General features: G+C 39.3%; 1 protein-coding gene across 1 annotated transcript in view; it reads left to right on the top strand.

Moving 5' to 3' along the window:
* FNDC3B (fibronectin type III domain containing 3B) overlaps nucleotides 1-14897 on the top strand; it is a 247626-nt gene that overhangs the window by 190924 nt on the left and 41805 nt on the right. Inside the window, exon 21 of the mRNA XM_069975184.1 lies at nucleotides 5163-5312. Coding sequence (XP_069831285.1) covers nucleotides 5163-5312 — 150 coding nt within the window. The remainder of the gene's footprint in view (nucleotides 1-5162; nucleotides 5313-14897) is intronic.

The following is a 14897-nucleotide window of genomic DNA, read 5'->3' as shown; positions in this document are numbered from 1 at the left end:
TATGTGAAAACTTGAGAACGTGTTTATTGTAGCTGGTGCCTTGCAGAAATGCAACGTTTCAACCCTGTCATAGTTAAAATGTTGCATTTCTATAAGGCACCTGATCAAATAATCACCTGGAGGGCTGCAGTTGTTAGGATTTATAGTTAGATAGATCATGTATAACTGTACACATACTGTATGTGTTTATATTGTAGGATGCACATGTTTTGTAACATGTAAATGCTGTTACATTAGTAAAATACATGGATTAGCTAAATCCTGCCTTGCTCTGGAAAATTTTAAAGTTTTTCAGAAAATAATCACAGCCATTTATACTCCAGCATTTGCAGTGGCAGGTCTGTAAATGATAATCTCTTCTGGGAATTATCATCCTACATGTTCTGTACACCTCTGTAGTGTTCTCACATAATCGCTGCTCATGCTGTATGGGGAGAGCTGTTCAGATAGTCAGTTGCACGTCTAGGTACTTCTGCATTTATTTGTGCTACTAGGGCCAAGTTTCTTAAAGGGGCATTTCAGGGTTTTATTAAAGAATTTGTTGCTGGGGCAGGGGGAAATAGAAAAGCCGTGGGTCCCCGCAGCTGTTGTTATTCCTGTATATACACGTGTTTCAATAAACTGTGAAAATCATTAAAACGTAGCTTTTATTTAGAAAAAAAAATTTAATTAAAAAAAAAAAAAAAGTATATGTGCGATAAAGTGAATTAAAAACACTGGAGAGACCATAGATTACCATAGGGTTAATCACAAAAATCCTTTTAGGATAGTGTTACAGATAGTGTCTGTCGGATATTAAACTATATACAGTGGTACCTTGGTTTAAGAGCATTTTGCAAGAAGAGCTCACAGTTTTTCAAAATTGTGACTTTGTTTAAGAGCATTGCTTTGGTTTAAGAGCTCCTGGTATTGGGTGGGAATGTGAGTGGGGGAGGGGCATGGCCTGCATAGCGGAGTCTGCAGCACAGTACTCTGACCCAGGAAGTCTCTCTCACCTTCCAATTTATAGCAGATCCACTTCAGGCTGGGGCTTGCATCAGGGGACAGGACTGTAGGGGTAATCTCTTTATAGCTTTAACCCCTCTCTCCCCGGACAGAGTGCTGCTATACTGTGTCCACATCTGCCCTGCTCATTCCTTCATGCTCCCTGCAGTCTCTATCAGTCCTTGTGTTTCCTATCCTCTCCATTCCTGCTATACACACACTCAGCTATACACACTGCTGCTATAATGATTATAAAATGATTTTTGGGGTGTGGAACCAATTGTCTACATTTCAATGATTTCTTATGGGAAAATTTGCTTTGGTATAAGAGTGGATTTGGATTACAAGCACGGTCCCTGAACGATTTATGCTCGTAATCCAAGGCACCACTGTATATAACAAATTAACAGTCATAAATAGCTCTGGTGATGAAGCAAGAGTGTATATAGAGCGATACTAAGTTTCACCAGCGATAATTTATTACTCCAACATAGTGCGGTTCACCGATAGTGAACTCACATTTAAGCACTATAACTGGAGCGCTGTATTAGGTTGGTAGCCGTCCCTCTTTCTGGTGTTCTGGTAGCATAGGTGAGTGCAATAGAATTAGATGATAATAGCTGATTTTAGACCCCTTTAAAATTGAATGTAAGCATATGGGACATTAGGAGACTTCTTAGTTTTCTGATACACATATATCACTGTGCAACATATTAAGGCAAAGGCTAAGATACAAGACATTATCATAACCGCACTTTCCATGATGATTTATACCTGCTGACACCAGTTTTTTTATAGAATGTTTTTTAATTTTTTGTGGTCATTTTTAAATTTTACTTTAATGAAATGTAATATGTAAGTGGTACCAATGTATACATAATAAAAATCATATATATTTTTTTATGAATTAAGCCCAGTGTTTGTTTGTATAAAATATATACCCTATATATTTTTACTATGTTTCCCCAGTTAAAAAAAAAAGAGTGGGTAATCTTAAAAGGTTGAAGTTTGCGATAATCTTTTTTTACTGTGCCATTAAAAGGAAAAGCTACTGAGAACTCTACTGCTCAATAGTGTAAGGATTCTCCTGAAAGGGAGTACCAAAAGTGAGTAGGGACGCTCATAAAGAAAGACTAGATGGACAACACTGGGAGGATCTCTGATTTGGAGCAAGTTCTTTCTTTGAGAGAGAGCTATTTTGCATATAATTTAGCTAATTGTGACAAACTTTCCTTTGGAAGATCACTGTAAAACTCATTTGGTTTTGCCATGGACCTTTGGACCGTGCTGCTTACTTCCAGCCCATGTACCCTAAGGGGTTTTATGGTCCTTTACATTAAATCTGGGGAAAAAGCTCTCCATTGTTCTTGACATTGGTAGGAGTATTCTGGGTTTGGTTGCCTTGTCAAGAAAATCTGTCATTAGAAAACCCCTTTAGTTCAAATATGTGTTTAAAAATGCTTAAGCAAAGAGGATTGGGGATGAATAAAACTAAAAAAAAAAAAAGCTCTCTTATGACTTGCTCCAGATTTTTAGGCTATGTTCCCACACAGTATTTTTGCTCAGTATTTCAGTCAGTATTTTGGCAAAACCAGGAGTGGATTGAAAACGCAGGCTAGGTTCACACACTGTTGAAATTTAGTGGATGGCTACCATTTAATAGCAAATAATTGCTGTTATTTTAAACCAATGTCTGTTGTTTTGAAATAATGGCCGTTATTTGCTGTTAAATTACAGACATCCACTCAATTTCAACAGTGTGTGAACATAGCTTTTCTGGGCTGGGGCCTAAGTGCACCAAATGTGACACAAGGGTCTAAAAGTAAGCTTATAAACTGCAAACTAGAAAGTCAGAAAAATGCACTAGCTTTCCAAACAGCCTGAGACACTGTTATCAATTTGGTTCCTTCTTAAGGCTCTATTATGTAGGATGGTTATCGACTGAACAAACCATGTAATGTGGGAAGTGCGGCCAACAGTTTGTTGCAGTAAAGGGCCACACGAAGGATCCAGCTATTGTTCATGCAGCTCCCTGCTCAAAGGTTGAGTTTGAGTTTGCGTAGGCTCAGTAAATGCTCAATGATGATTTACGTGCTTCTTTTCTTTGCAGGGTAGGGTCATGTAAAAGGAACCTTTACTATTTATTTAACTGAATTAAGAAGAATTACTATTGTGCATAATGTGCACAGACATTTCTCATAACGACCCTAAAGGTGCCAAAGACTTGCATTATGAGACCATTTCGGTCATGTGTTACAGAGCCAAGAGAGAACACTCTTCGTGTAATGTTTTTCCAGATCTTATGATTGTTTAGGGTCTGAATACTCACTTTTGTATGTCTCTACAACATTTCATAAGTTTTTTCCGTCATGACGGTGCCCCATGACAGTGTGTTTGCATTGTTTAAAAATTACGCAGATTTCATTTATCTCCCCATAGTCTTATTAGCTCTAAAAACCGGTTATGGACATTGGATCAAATTGGTAGCTCCCAAATGTTTCATTAAGACAAATATGGCAGCTGTAATATCGGTGGTCTAGTTCACTTATAACTTATGGACTACCAGCCTTTCCAAATTTAGATGCTCACAGCCAACTATTAATACAGAGTAGTCATCTAGGGAAGACAAGAAATGTACACAGGCCTGTCGGATGCTGAATAGTGGCTTCTCAAGGTAAAGAATCCCAGTCCAGGGCAAATTATTCTTATGTCCTTGTCATGCAGCAGAAAGCTGAACAGATCGGGGGGGGGATTTTTAAGTCTGAACAAGATGAGTAGTCAGTAGATTTTGCACAGCCCTTACCTTCTCTTCACATTTAAGGACCACGGAGTCTTGACATATTTAACCTTCGAAAACATTTATTTCATATCCGTTTTAGTTACCTTCATAATAATCTGTAATACAAGTGATTTAGAATCTTGGATTCCTAAGTGTTTTTTTTGCAGCCATGAGTCATTCTGTATCCATAATCATATAAATATAAAGCATCATTGCCATGAGTAATAGACCTGTAGAAGAGACTTTTGTAATACACCCATAACCAGCTCCCATGTCCAACATATTACAGTAGTAATGATGGAAATGAGATTTTGAAGAAATCTATTTCTCATTCTGTAGCTAAAATCCACAATTAATGCTTGAATTCTAAATCTGTATGCTGACTTATACTGCAGATATGCCAATGGCTTAGTGTGAATTTTTCCCATTGATTTTAGTATGAAAGGAAAGTACTGCAAGAAATCTGTAGTCTTACAGATTTAAAATTCGCTACACCTTGGTGTTGATTGGCCTCTGCAGAATTACTAGGGGGAAAAGTGCACATTATCCCCAGCATATCCAACTTCCTGCAAGTTCCCAAAAGCTTTATCTGTGCATATGTGGAAATCATGGCTCTAGGAGGGTAGGATTAAGGGAATTCTGTACCTATGTAAAGAAACATGTTGCAGGTCTTCACCCAGAATGCAAGTAAATAAGGTTATTCTAACACCTTTTTTTTATTCTTTCCTTCTGCTTTTGTTGCAACATGTCTGCTCTGTTGTCTTCAGCTCAGCATCCTGCCTGGTGTACATCCAGCAATCAACTTCCTTTTCCCATACAGGACACTCTAACCAGGAATTCCATTAGCTCTGTATCCCTCCCACTATGATTTCTTGACTATAACCACTCCCACTTAATGGGAGTGAGGTAGACTGAATTCCTGGCTAGAGTGTCCTTTACAAGAACAGGAAGTGCACTACAAGATGTACACCAGGCAAAACATTGGGCTAAAACAGCAGAGCAGACAGTTTACATTAAAAGCAAAAGATAACCATGAAAGACCACAGAAAGGTGATAAAATTACCTTATTTACCAATTTATTGTTTTTGTTAAATAATTGAAAATGTTTTTTTTTGTCAGACAACCCGAAGAAATATTGTCCCAAAAATGCTAGAGTAGCATTGCTTCAGTGAAGCAACAAGTATGATGTTTTCAAAGATCATGCCACATGTACTTGTCAGCATAGCAATGACTAATCGTGGACACTTGGCATTGTTTAGGTATTGCGAGTTCAGTTTACATAGTGTGATGTAGAATAAATGGTCATTGCTGTAATAGGCCTTCCGTGCCATTTAGTCTGTGATCACATCTACAGTCAGTATTTTTTTTTTTATACCATTTTTTTTATTTTTCTTAACAGAGTCCTGAGAGCAATGGTGCAGATATCTCAGGATACAGACTACAGTGGGGAAGAGAAGAAGACACCCTAGAGTTAGTTTACAGTGGCTCTGATACTAGTTTTCAGGTGTCTGATTTGTCACCAGCAACACAGTACTGCTGCCAGCTTCAGGTATGTATCAGTGTATGGCATACGTTAGAAATATGTAAATCTGCATATATAAAGTTACAATTTAGAGGTGAAACAAGATAGTATTTGATTTTTACCATGGCAGGGCACTAGTGCCAAGATGATGGAATAACCATGCCACTAAGGCTTCTTAACTGTCAATTAACAGAACTTTTGGCATGTCATAAAAACATGTCAAAAGGTTTTATTGGTTGTGGTCTAATGGAATAGACAGGCATGATATGAGGCAGTTTACATGCAGGAGAGAGGAATCTTTTGTATTTTGGGTCATATGACCCTTGCTCATGTTATTGCACCAGGCAGAAAATATATACTCATCTGTTGCATTAGCTGTGCCCCATAGCAGTAATTTAAAGTTTGGAAAAGACCCTGCTGGCTCGAAATGTTACTGTTTAAGTACTTGGCTACTAAATAAATCAAATTACAAAACTATAGTTTTTGTGAATTCAGCTGTGAGACCCTATTCACACGTCCGCAATTACGGACAGAAAATACAGTCAATGTATTTTAATGGCCCATTCACATATCTGCAGTTGTGTACAGGGCAGTGATCCGTGCGCTAGTGTGGACTGAAATTGCTCCACAGACACACCAATAGGACCCTGTGGGATCCGTATTTTTGTGGTGGTTAGAATATATCTGGACGCATTTCGAAGCCTCCTCTGACTTCTTCCTCAGCAGCATAAAATTTAGATACTGGAACAGTTTTTGTGTCTTTATATATGCTCATTTTGGTTGGTGAGAAACAAGAAATTGTCCAGACTGGACTGATGGTCTGGTGAATTTTATTTGGTTGGACTGCATTGGTATACCATGGACTAAAATATAGCATAATAGGATATAGATAAAAGTGCAATAAACATAAGATATGATTATAGTGATATGCAAATATATGCAAATAATGAGTTATGGACAACAGTTACATAATAAAATGCAATACAAATAATTCCCTTACATAATATACAGTGGCAGAAGCTGCGATATATATTATGTATGTTAATTGTATTAGCGAGCATGCACCCATATAGACTTTTGTAAATATAAGAATTTGTGTATTTTTTATATGATCTATTATATGCATTTTTAAATCAGTGAAATAAACATTGTTTTGTAACTAATATTGTATCCAACTCAAATTTATATTCAGAGTCGATCTCCATATGATTATATATTAATTTGTCAAACATGAGAGAATATACTGTTACCTAAAGGTGTCTAGTCTTGAGGGCTATCTTCTAATATTATTTACTAAATAAATGATTTGAAGATTTGCAATATTTTTGGATGCTGTTGGACTTTCCTTTTGTGACTTTACAAGGCCTGGGATTGTTGGCCACCTTGTGTGCATGCTGCCTCTACTATTGCTTTAGGGGCTCTATTTTGGTAATGTTGGACCACTGTATCTGAGGACATTTGCATGATGTCATAAAGTTTTATTAAATGCCAGCGACACTTTAAAGCAGTTCTCTGGCATTAGATTTTTTTTAAGTGAACAAACTTAAATGGGTTTTGTCATAAAGCAAAAAAATAATCAGAATGCTAGACAACCACTTAAACCATCAACACCACTTTTGTATTTGTATTTTATTTTTATAGCAAAATGCCAGAAAAAAAAAAAGGTTACAGCATGCCCAGAGGGTCACAGATGCAGTTTGAAAGTGTTTTATTCTTAGCCCACCATCATACAGTAAGGGTATAAACCCACACACCGTATAAGCAGCGTATTTACTGCTGCGATACGCAGCAAACACGCAGCAAATACGCAGCAGATTAGATCTAAATAACTGAACACAACATCAAATCTGTTACAACAAATCTGCTGCATATTTGTTGCGTATCTGCTGTGTATACGGTGTGTGGGTTTGTACCCTAAAGCTTTTCTGACTGATAGTGGATTAAGAATAAAACACTTGGGAACTGCATCTGTGATGTTCTGGCCACTCTGTGACCTTTACGTTTCCAACTTGGTTGTCTGAGTGGGCTGGCTTCCTATCTACATACTGTATAACTGTATACTTCGTTTTTGTAGCATTTATAATTGCATAAAATATCATATGTATTTCATAGTACTGAAATGTTCAACTTTTTCATTCCTGGCTAAAAAATATTGAACAAAATACTACAAGTGGACCCAGTAAATAGGTCTGTTGGTCATGAAAGCCTGCAGTCTCTTGCAGAAATTGCAGCATTGGCTGTGGGCCATAAGTCAGAAGGATTTGGTTATGAAGCACCATGCTTCTATTGAGGCCTTCGATTGACTCTGTCGATAATAAATATAACCCTGTGAACTAATGATTGACCAGTTACAAAAATATACCTGACCAGGGTCGGACACAGACTACATAGGGCCGTGTGCAAAAAATGTGCCTGCCCCCAAGGCCCCTTCCCACTTTTCCCCAACCTTTTCCACCTCAGAACAACCAACTAAATAGTAATAAAGCCCCCTGTAGTGCGCCCCCCATAGTAATAAAGCTCTTTTTTGTGACCCATGCTGTATACAGCCCCCTCTCCCCCTCCCTCATGTGCTCCAACATAAAAAATATACTCGCACATACGGTTTGTCTGCCACTGAGCCTGACCTTCATTCTGGTTAATCTGTCTGACCAACATTTTCTAGTCATTGTCATCTGCATGAGTTTGTTTTTGCTAAGATTTTTGGCATTTGCAAGGCTTTTATTCCTCCTACTCTCCCAATTGCAGTCTATTTGAATCCCTTTCTATGCCACAAATGGCTATCATATTTTCTAACCATTGACTGAAACAATTTAGTTTTTTTATTTGTGTCTTTCAGTTTTAGCATAAATGGCTGGTGCCAATTTTCAAATAATGCAACAAACAAAATTTCTAATTTTCTTTAAAATTGGGCACACTGTCTTCTCTCACATTAAGAATGACAAAATGATTCTGTCCTCAGGAGGGCTGCATTGTAATGTTTGTGCGTCAAGCACTTCCTGGAATGATTTTATAAAAGAAATGTTCAAAAATCCCAATTTTTTTTTTACGTCTTTCCTGTGTATCATTTCTGTGTGATACATTGAAACACAATTACCTTATTTAGAGTTTACGTTGTAAAAGGCCGTTTGCTATAGGAGGACAGTTAAAAGGTCTCTAATGTTTTATGTTATGTTTTTATGCCCGAGGAGTAGTGTTGCAGGTCATCATATAGTAGTAGTATTTCAGGTCGTCATCATCATATAACTTTGTGTATTGCATTTTCACCAGTTTTCACTCTTCAGCAGACTTCATCTATAATTTATTAATAGTTCCAAAGCTATAGGGGGGGGGGGGGGACTGACTGCCATGATATCTTCCTCCCAAACACAGAAGGAATTCCACTTCCCTTTTCCTCTAGACTGATACTGAGTAGTATAAGCTTACTGGGGTGAGAGAGAGTATTTATCACAAGCTTCTGTAGCTCCACTCTGTGTCTGTCTGTCTTTCCTCACTGTGCAGCTAACACCACCCCCTCCAAATACTTAAATAGGGAAGTATGTAACCTGATCCCCTGTGAGTCCATCTTGTTCCAGAGTGGATGATTAGTTAAAGGGGCAAAAAATTTAAATCAACTGGTGCACCCTGCTGCCTTATCTTTCCATGATAGGGATTGCCCACAGCAGGAGAGGTTTTCTATAGGGATTTGCTACTGCTCTGGAGAGTTTCTGACACAGACAGAGGGGGAAACAGACTGAAAAGAATACGCCACTTCCTGCAGGACATACAGCAGCTGAAAGGTACTGGAAGACTTGAGATTTTAAAATAGAAGATAGAACTATCTAACACTAGTTGATTGGAAAAAAAAATCTGAGTACCACAGGGCGGAGCAGGAGCATTTCTTAAAATAAATAAATAAAATTAAATAAATAAATATTTATATATTTATCATGTACTAATGACATGTTTGTTAAAGTTTTGTTGTAGGCCTAAAACATTGACTGAGCTATAAAAAGCATTATTAATCCTCATTCTGTTTAGTTGAAGAGAAAACACATCTAATAATTTTGTGAGATTTGTTGTTGCGACTGTCTAACAGATAAATAGCGCTGTGAAATCTTGACCCTTGGAACATTTTGGAAGACGTGCGTATTCCATCAAGGTTTACCAAATTACCTGCAAAGTGAGTAACAGGCATTTAGGACACTTAGTGCACTGGTGGGTAGAAGAATGGATCTGCTATAATTTAATAACACATTTCCAGTGATAATATGCTAATCTATCTAAGATAACAAGATTAATGCAGCCAATTTTAGGATAATGAGTATGTACAAAAGTGAATGTTTTTCCCGGCTTATAAGACAGACAGTCAGCACTCCAGACCTTTATGATACACAGCAAATAATATCAGCAACAGGCCAGATAGTGATGTAAGGTTTTCATTGCACTAGATAAAGGATGCGCCTAGAGCAAAGTGAAACCCATATTTACCTCTGTGTGAACGGTCTTGAATCAGCTGTTAAAACGATATTAACACCTTTTGTTATAGCAACCAGCTGGTAAGACGTTTCCAAGAGGAGCTGTTAATGTAAAGAGGACGATAGTAAATAAACGGCACATCAGTCAGGATAAATTTGATTAATACTTCACATCTGTAATATACCCATTTCCTGCTGGTTTTTGTCTGTGGTTAAACAGTAACTGTCATGTTTTTTTTTTTTATTGCAGAAATCAGTAGTATAAGCGATTTTAATAAACTCTGTAATAGGTTTCATCAGCCAAAAAAGCCTCCTTCTGTCCTCAAGAAGCAATCTCCCAGCCTCCCCCCCCTGACTTCTTATCAGGCAAACACGTCTTCATTACAGAGAAGCCAGTGAAGACGGATTCTGCTCTCTCCATTGTAAGCCTATGAAGGGGGGAGGGGCCGAGGGAGATGAGGGAGCAGGAAGAGGTGACATGAAGGTCAGCTGTTTCTAGACTGTCTGGGCAGCTAAACCGCTAAATTCAGGTGTCAGAAAGGTCAGTGCTTATCTATGAACTTACTGAGAGAAGATTGCAGGGTGTTGTACTTTGCAGGACTGCTCCGTGCTCAGTCACTCCTAACAGCCCCTCCCCTCTCCATAGCCACATAATGGAGACAGAAATCCTGCTTCATTTGATGTGAGGGGGGAGGCTGGGAGATTGCTTTTTCAGTCCAGAAGGAAACTCTTTTAGTACATAAACCTATTACAGAGTTTCTTAAAATCGCTTGTACTATAGATATTTAATGTTTTCAGAAAAATGACCCTGAAATGACAGTTACGCTTTAACTATACTTAAGATTATGCTTTAGCTTATACCAAAAGGGGAACTTCACATAAGGAAACTTGTTTATTATTAAAAGTTATATAGATTTGTCTATACAATGTATATCTGTACGGCATATCTGTACGGTTTTGCCACACAGGTAGCTGATTAAAATCCAGGAAGTGAAGGAAAATGGCCTCTGTACCAATCCACATTGTCTCCTGCTCCCCACTGCTCTCCCCCCTTAGGAGACAAATACTCCATGCCTCTGTCTCACATTGTGTGTGTTTTCTGAGCACAGGCTGATGATGCAGACAGGGGGCAGGGTGTGATGTCACAGGAGGCTCGGATGGATCCCCGAATCCCCTGAGTAATTCACCATCTCTGACCAGCCAAAAGCAGGTGCTGCAACTTTGCAAACTTTTGCTGCAAAACTCTGCTGTGAAATGATCGCTATGTTCACACATGTTGGAGTGTCATTGCAGTACTGCAGCGTATTCACAAAAATGATGGAGTAACATTAGTAAATTATGCTAAACAGCAGAGAGTATCAAAGCCGGCGCTGCCAATCTCACCTGGACAAAAAACGAGGCATACACAGTATATCCCATGTAAGATAATAGTGGATAAAGTCCTTATTGTGGGGCTCAACTTAAAAGATAAAAGATGCTTGATCAGAATATTTAAACTTAAATTTAAAAAGTTATTTTACTTTATTCCAACATCAGTGTTACAGGTAGAGAATACAGTGCGCTTTGTGGTGTTACAGGTAGAGAATACAGTGCGCTGTGAGGTGTTACAGGTAGAGAATACAGTGTGGTGTTACAGATGGAGAATACAGTGTGGTGTTACAGATAGAGAAAACAGCGTGCTGTGTGGTGTTACAGATAGAGGATACAGTGTGCTGTGTGGTGTTACAGGTAGAAAATACAGTGTGCTGTGTGGTGTTACAGGTATAGAATACAGTGTACTGTGTAGTGTTACAGGTAGAGAATACAGCGTGCTGTGTGGTGTTACAGATAAGAGAATGCTGTGTGGTGTTGCAGGTAGAGAATACAGCGTGCTGTGTGGTGTTACAGGTAGAGAATACAGTGCTGTGTGGTGTTACAGGTAGAGAATACAGTGTGATGTTACAGGTAGAGAATACTGTGTGGTGTTGCAGGTAGAGAATAAAGTGTGCTTTGTGGTGTTACAGGTAGAGAATACAGTGCGCTGTGAGGTGTTACAGATAGAGAATACAGCGTGCTGTGTGGTGTTACAGATAGAGAATACAGCGTGCTGTGTGGTGTTACAGATAGAGAATACAGCGTGCTGTGTGGTGTTACAGATAGAGAATACAGCGTGCTGTGTGGTGTTACAGATAGAGAATACAGCGTGGTGTTATAGGTAGAGAATACAGTGCTGTGTGGTGTTACAGGTAGAGAATAGAGTGTGATGTTACAGGTAGAGAATACTGTGTGGTGTTGCAGGTAGAGAATAAAGTGTACTTTGTGGGTGGGACTACAATGAGTACTGCAAATAGTTCAGTAACACAATGAAACTGCGATGTGTGAATACAGCCTAGATGTTCTGCAACAGATTTGGGTGGGGAATGGGCAGGGTGGGGGACTGTGATGAACAACTGAGGGAAAGCATTGCACTCTGGAACCTGTAGTACAGTGTACAACTGCTTAACCAGGAAGTACAGAAACACAATACAGAACAAACCCCCCCAAAACAAATGGATTTTTGGTAGCTTTAAGACTGGGATAGATAGGTAAGTAATGCTTTAATGCTTCTGCAGAAGGTTCATTTTTTTTTACCTCTACCAGTTCCCCTTTAAGATTTTGTTTCTTTTCCTAATGGTTTTGTTTACAAAGGACATATGTAATGAATGTAGAATAGCGGGCACAGGTCTATAAAAAGGGGCAGGATCATCATAGATATGTATTATGAGGTGGACACATGGTATAGGCATACAGATTATTTATTTTGTGTACAGAAAGGAAGATTCCTTTGGAAGATCTCTGACCTAATTATGCAACAGTTTGTGTGTCTGGGTGTGTGTGTACACAAGCCATTATATGCATTGTATCTCCAATTTTGCACCAGTTTTCCCCTCTATAGGCTCCATCTTTGTATCAAAAGTGCCGTTCTCCCTGCACCCTCCTCCCCTCTTATTACATTTCTATGGTCAGCACGTAGCCTGATTCCTCAGTGAGTTGATAAACTGTCTAGTCTCTCATGATAGCTTAAACAGTGCAGTGAGAATGATAAGTGCAGTAGCTGGGAAAGGAGAAGATAAAGTGGCTCATATGTGAAGAAAGACTTTTTTCTCTGATAAGATATTTTACAAATGTTCTTTGTTGCTTGTACTATTGTTAAAAGGTTAGTGACCACCTAAACTTACTTAACTGTAATCATGCCAGTGTCCTCCATTAATCCCTTAAATGCAACCTTCAATAGCAATATGCAGTGTTTAAGTGTGTAACTGTCCCTGACAGCGTCTCTTACTTACCTCTGTACAGTCCAATCAGTGATCTGTTCCTGGAGTCTGCCTCAAGCCCCTATTCCACGGGGCGATGCAGAGAAGCAAGTGAGTGCCGTCAGCGCTCGTTTGCTCCTCCTTCCCCACTCACTGCCGCCGCTATTCCATGTGTCGGCAGCAAGCGGGTGAGTACGGGAAGGGCCACGGGGAGCTGCAGGGGGGCTGCCTGGGTGATCGCTAGATCGTCTTGGCAGCCCATAGAAAATAATGGCGGTCTGCTGCTGCTGCTCCTATTCCACGGAACGACGGCAGCAGATCACTGCTATCACAGTCGCTTGTTCAACAGTTTTGAAAAACAAGCGACACAACAATCAGTCGACAATAACGATGTCGGTTGATCGTTGCCCTCTATACCACGTGACAATAATCGGCTGAAGACTGACGATAATCGTTCCGCGGAATAGGGCCTTTAGGCAGTCTCTAGTAGGAGGATACTGATCTTACTGATCAGTGCTATGGAATAGAGTTATGGCCCTTAGAAAGCGACATGCATTGATGACCTTTGGTCATGAAGGGGTTAAGGTATGAAAATTTTTCAAGCATGCACCAATGGGCAAATTGAAGGCATTGTTACAGTAACTATTAATTCTTAACTAGAAGAAGATGAAGACGCCAATCCTGAGACATATACCTCCAATGGCAGAGGTTACTCTTTTGCAGAGGCTTTGTTTACCTTTAGGCTGCCAACAACTTTCCATATTGTGAGCTGTTCAGTGTCTCTTAATGTCCTACAGTATGAAGGACTCATACTAGGATACCTCCTAAGGCTCTGGAAGGCATATATCATCACCAGTGATATATCATACATATTTCTTAAAAGGATTGGGGTTTAGCTTTGATATATGAAAGTTCTGTTCTGAGTAAGTAAAGCAATGTAACATGGCTAGTCTTCTGTGGTACATTGTTGTAATGAGCTCATTGCCAAGGATCTAAATAAATTGTTCTCTGAAGATCCTTTGGTAGAAGAAATCCTTGTGACTTTTCTTTTGTTTCATCAGTAACGTAAACTGCAAGATATGTTTGATTTTCCTTCTATTAGATGTGATGTGATATAAACTAGAACCTTTAAGCAGGTTTCTCTGTACATTTCTACATTTTTTCTTAAAGAGAAACTATCCGCAGGTTAGACAAATCTAACCTGCTGATATGTCCCTATTGCGCAGGAGATGGCGAGGAGGAAGGTATGTCCCTTACCTTCCTCCTCTGTGCTGTTCTAATACAGTAGTTAGGTGTGTGCTGCACAGACTGTTGAGACCGTTAGGAGAACTGCCTGCCCCCATAGCGCCAATCTGGCCCACCCCCGCCCAGCCAGATCCATTATTATCATTACAAATGGGCAAATCAGCACTATGGGGTCAGATACTGCTGCTAAGGGTGCCCCAGTGCTTCTAACGGTCTCACCAGACCATGGAACACACGACTAACTGCATTGGAACGGTGCAGAGAAGGGAGGTAAGAGACATACTTTCCTGCTCTGCCTCTCCTGTGCAATTGGGACATAATTAGATTTGTCTAACCTGCTGATAGTTCCCCTTTAAAGCTAGGGTACAAAAATGTATATATAGATATCTCTCACCTGTCTCAACCCCAGTGTGGACAAGGTCCGCATTGACCACCACTTCCTGGTCCTGTCTTAACACGCAAAAAATGCAGGTAGTCACTGACCGCATTACCTTCTGATGAGATGGAATCAAGAGTGGAATTCAACAGGAACTTGGTGAGCAGTTGGATGATTAATGCTTCTATTTTCATTTTTATTCTGAAAATTCTAGCTGGACCACAAAAAATGGTTGACAACATTTTTACTATGGATACTGTTAATG

Source organism: Dendropsophus ebraccatus, chromosome 6 (genome assembly GCF_027789765.1).
Source record: "Dendropsophus ebraccatus isolate aDenEbr1 chromosome 6, aDenEbr1.pat, whole genome shotgun sequence".
Lineage (NCBI taxonomy): Eukaryota > Metazoa > Chordata > Amphibia > Anura > Hylidae > Dendropsophus > Dendropsophus ebraccatus.
Note: the sequence above shows the minus strand (reverse complement) of the source record. Positions and strands in the feature narration are given on the sequence as shown.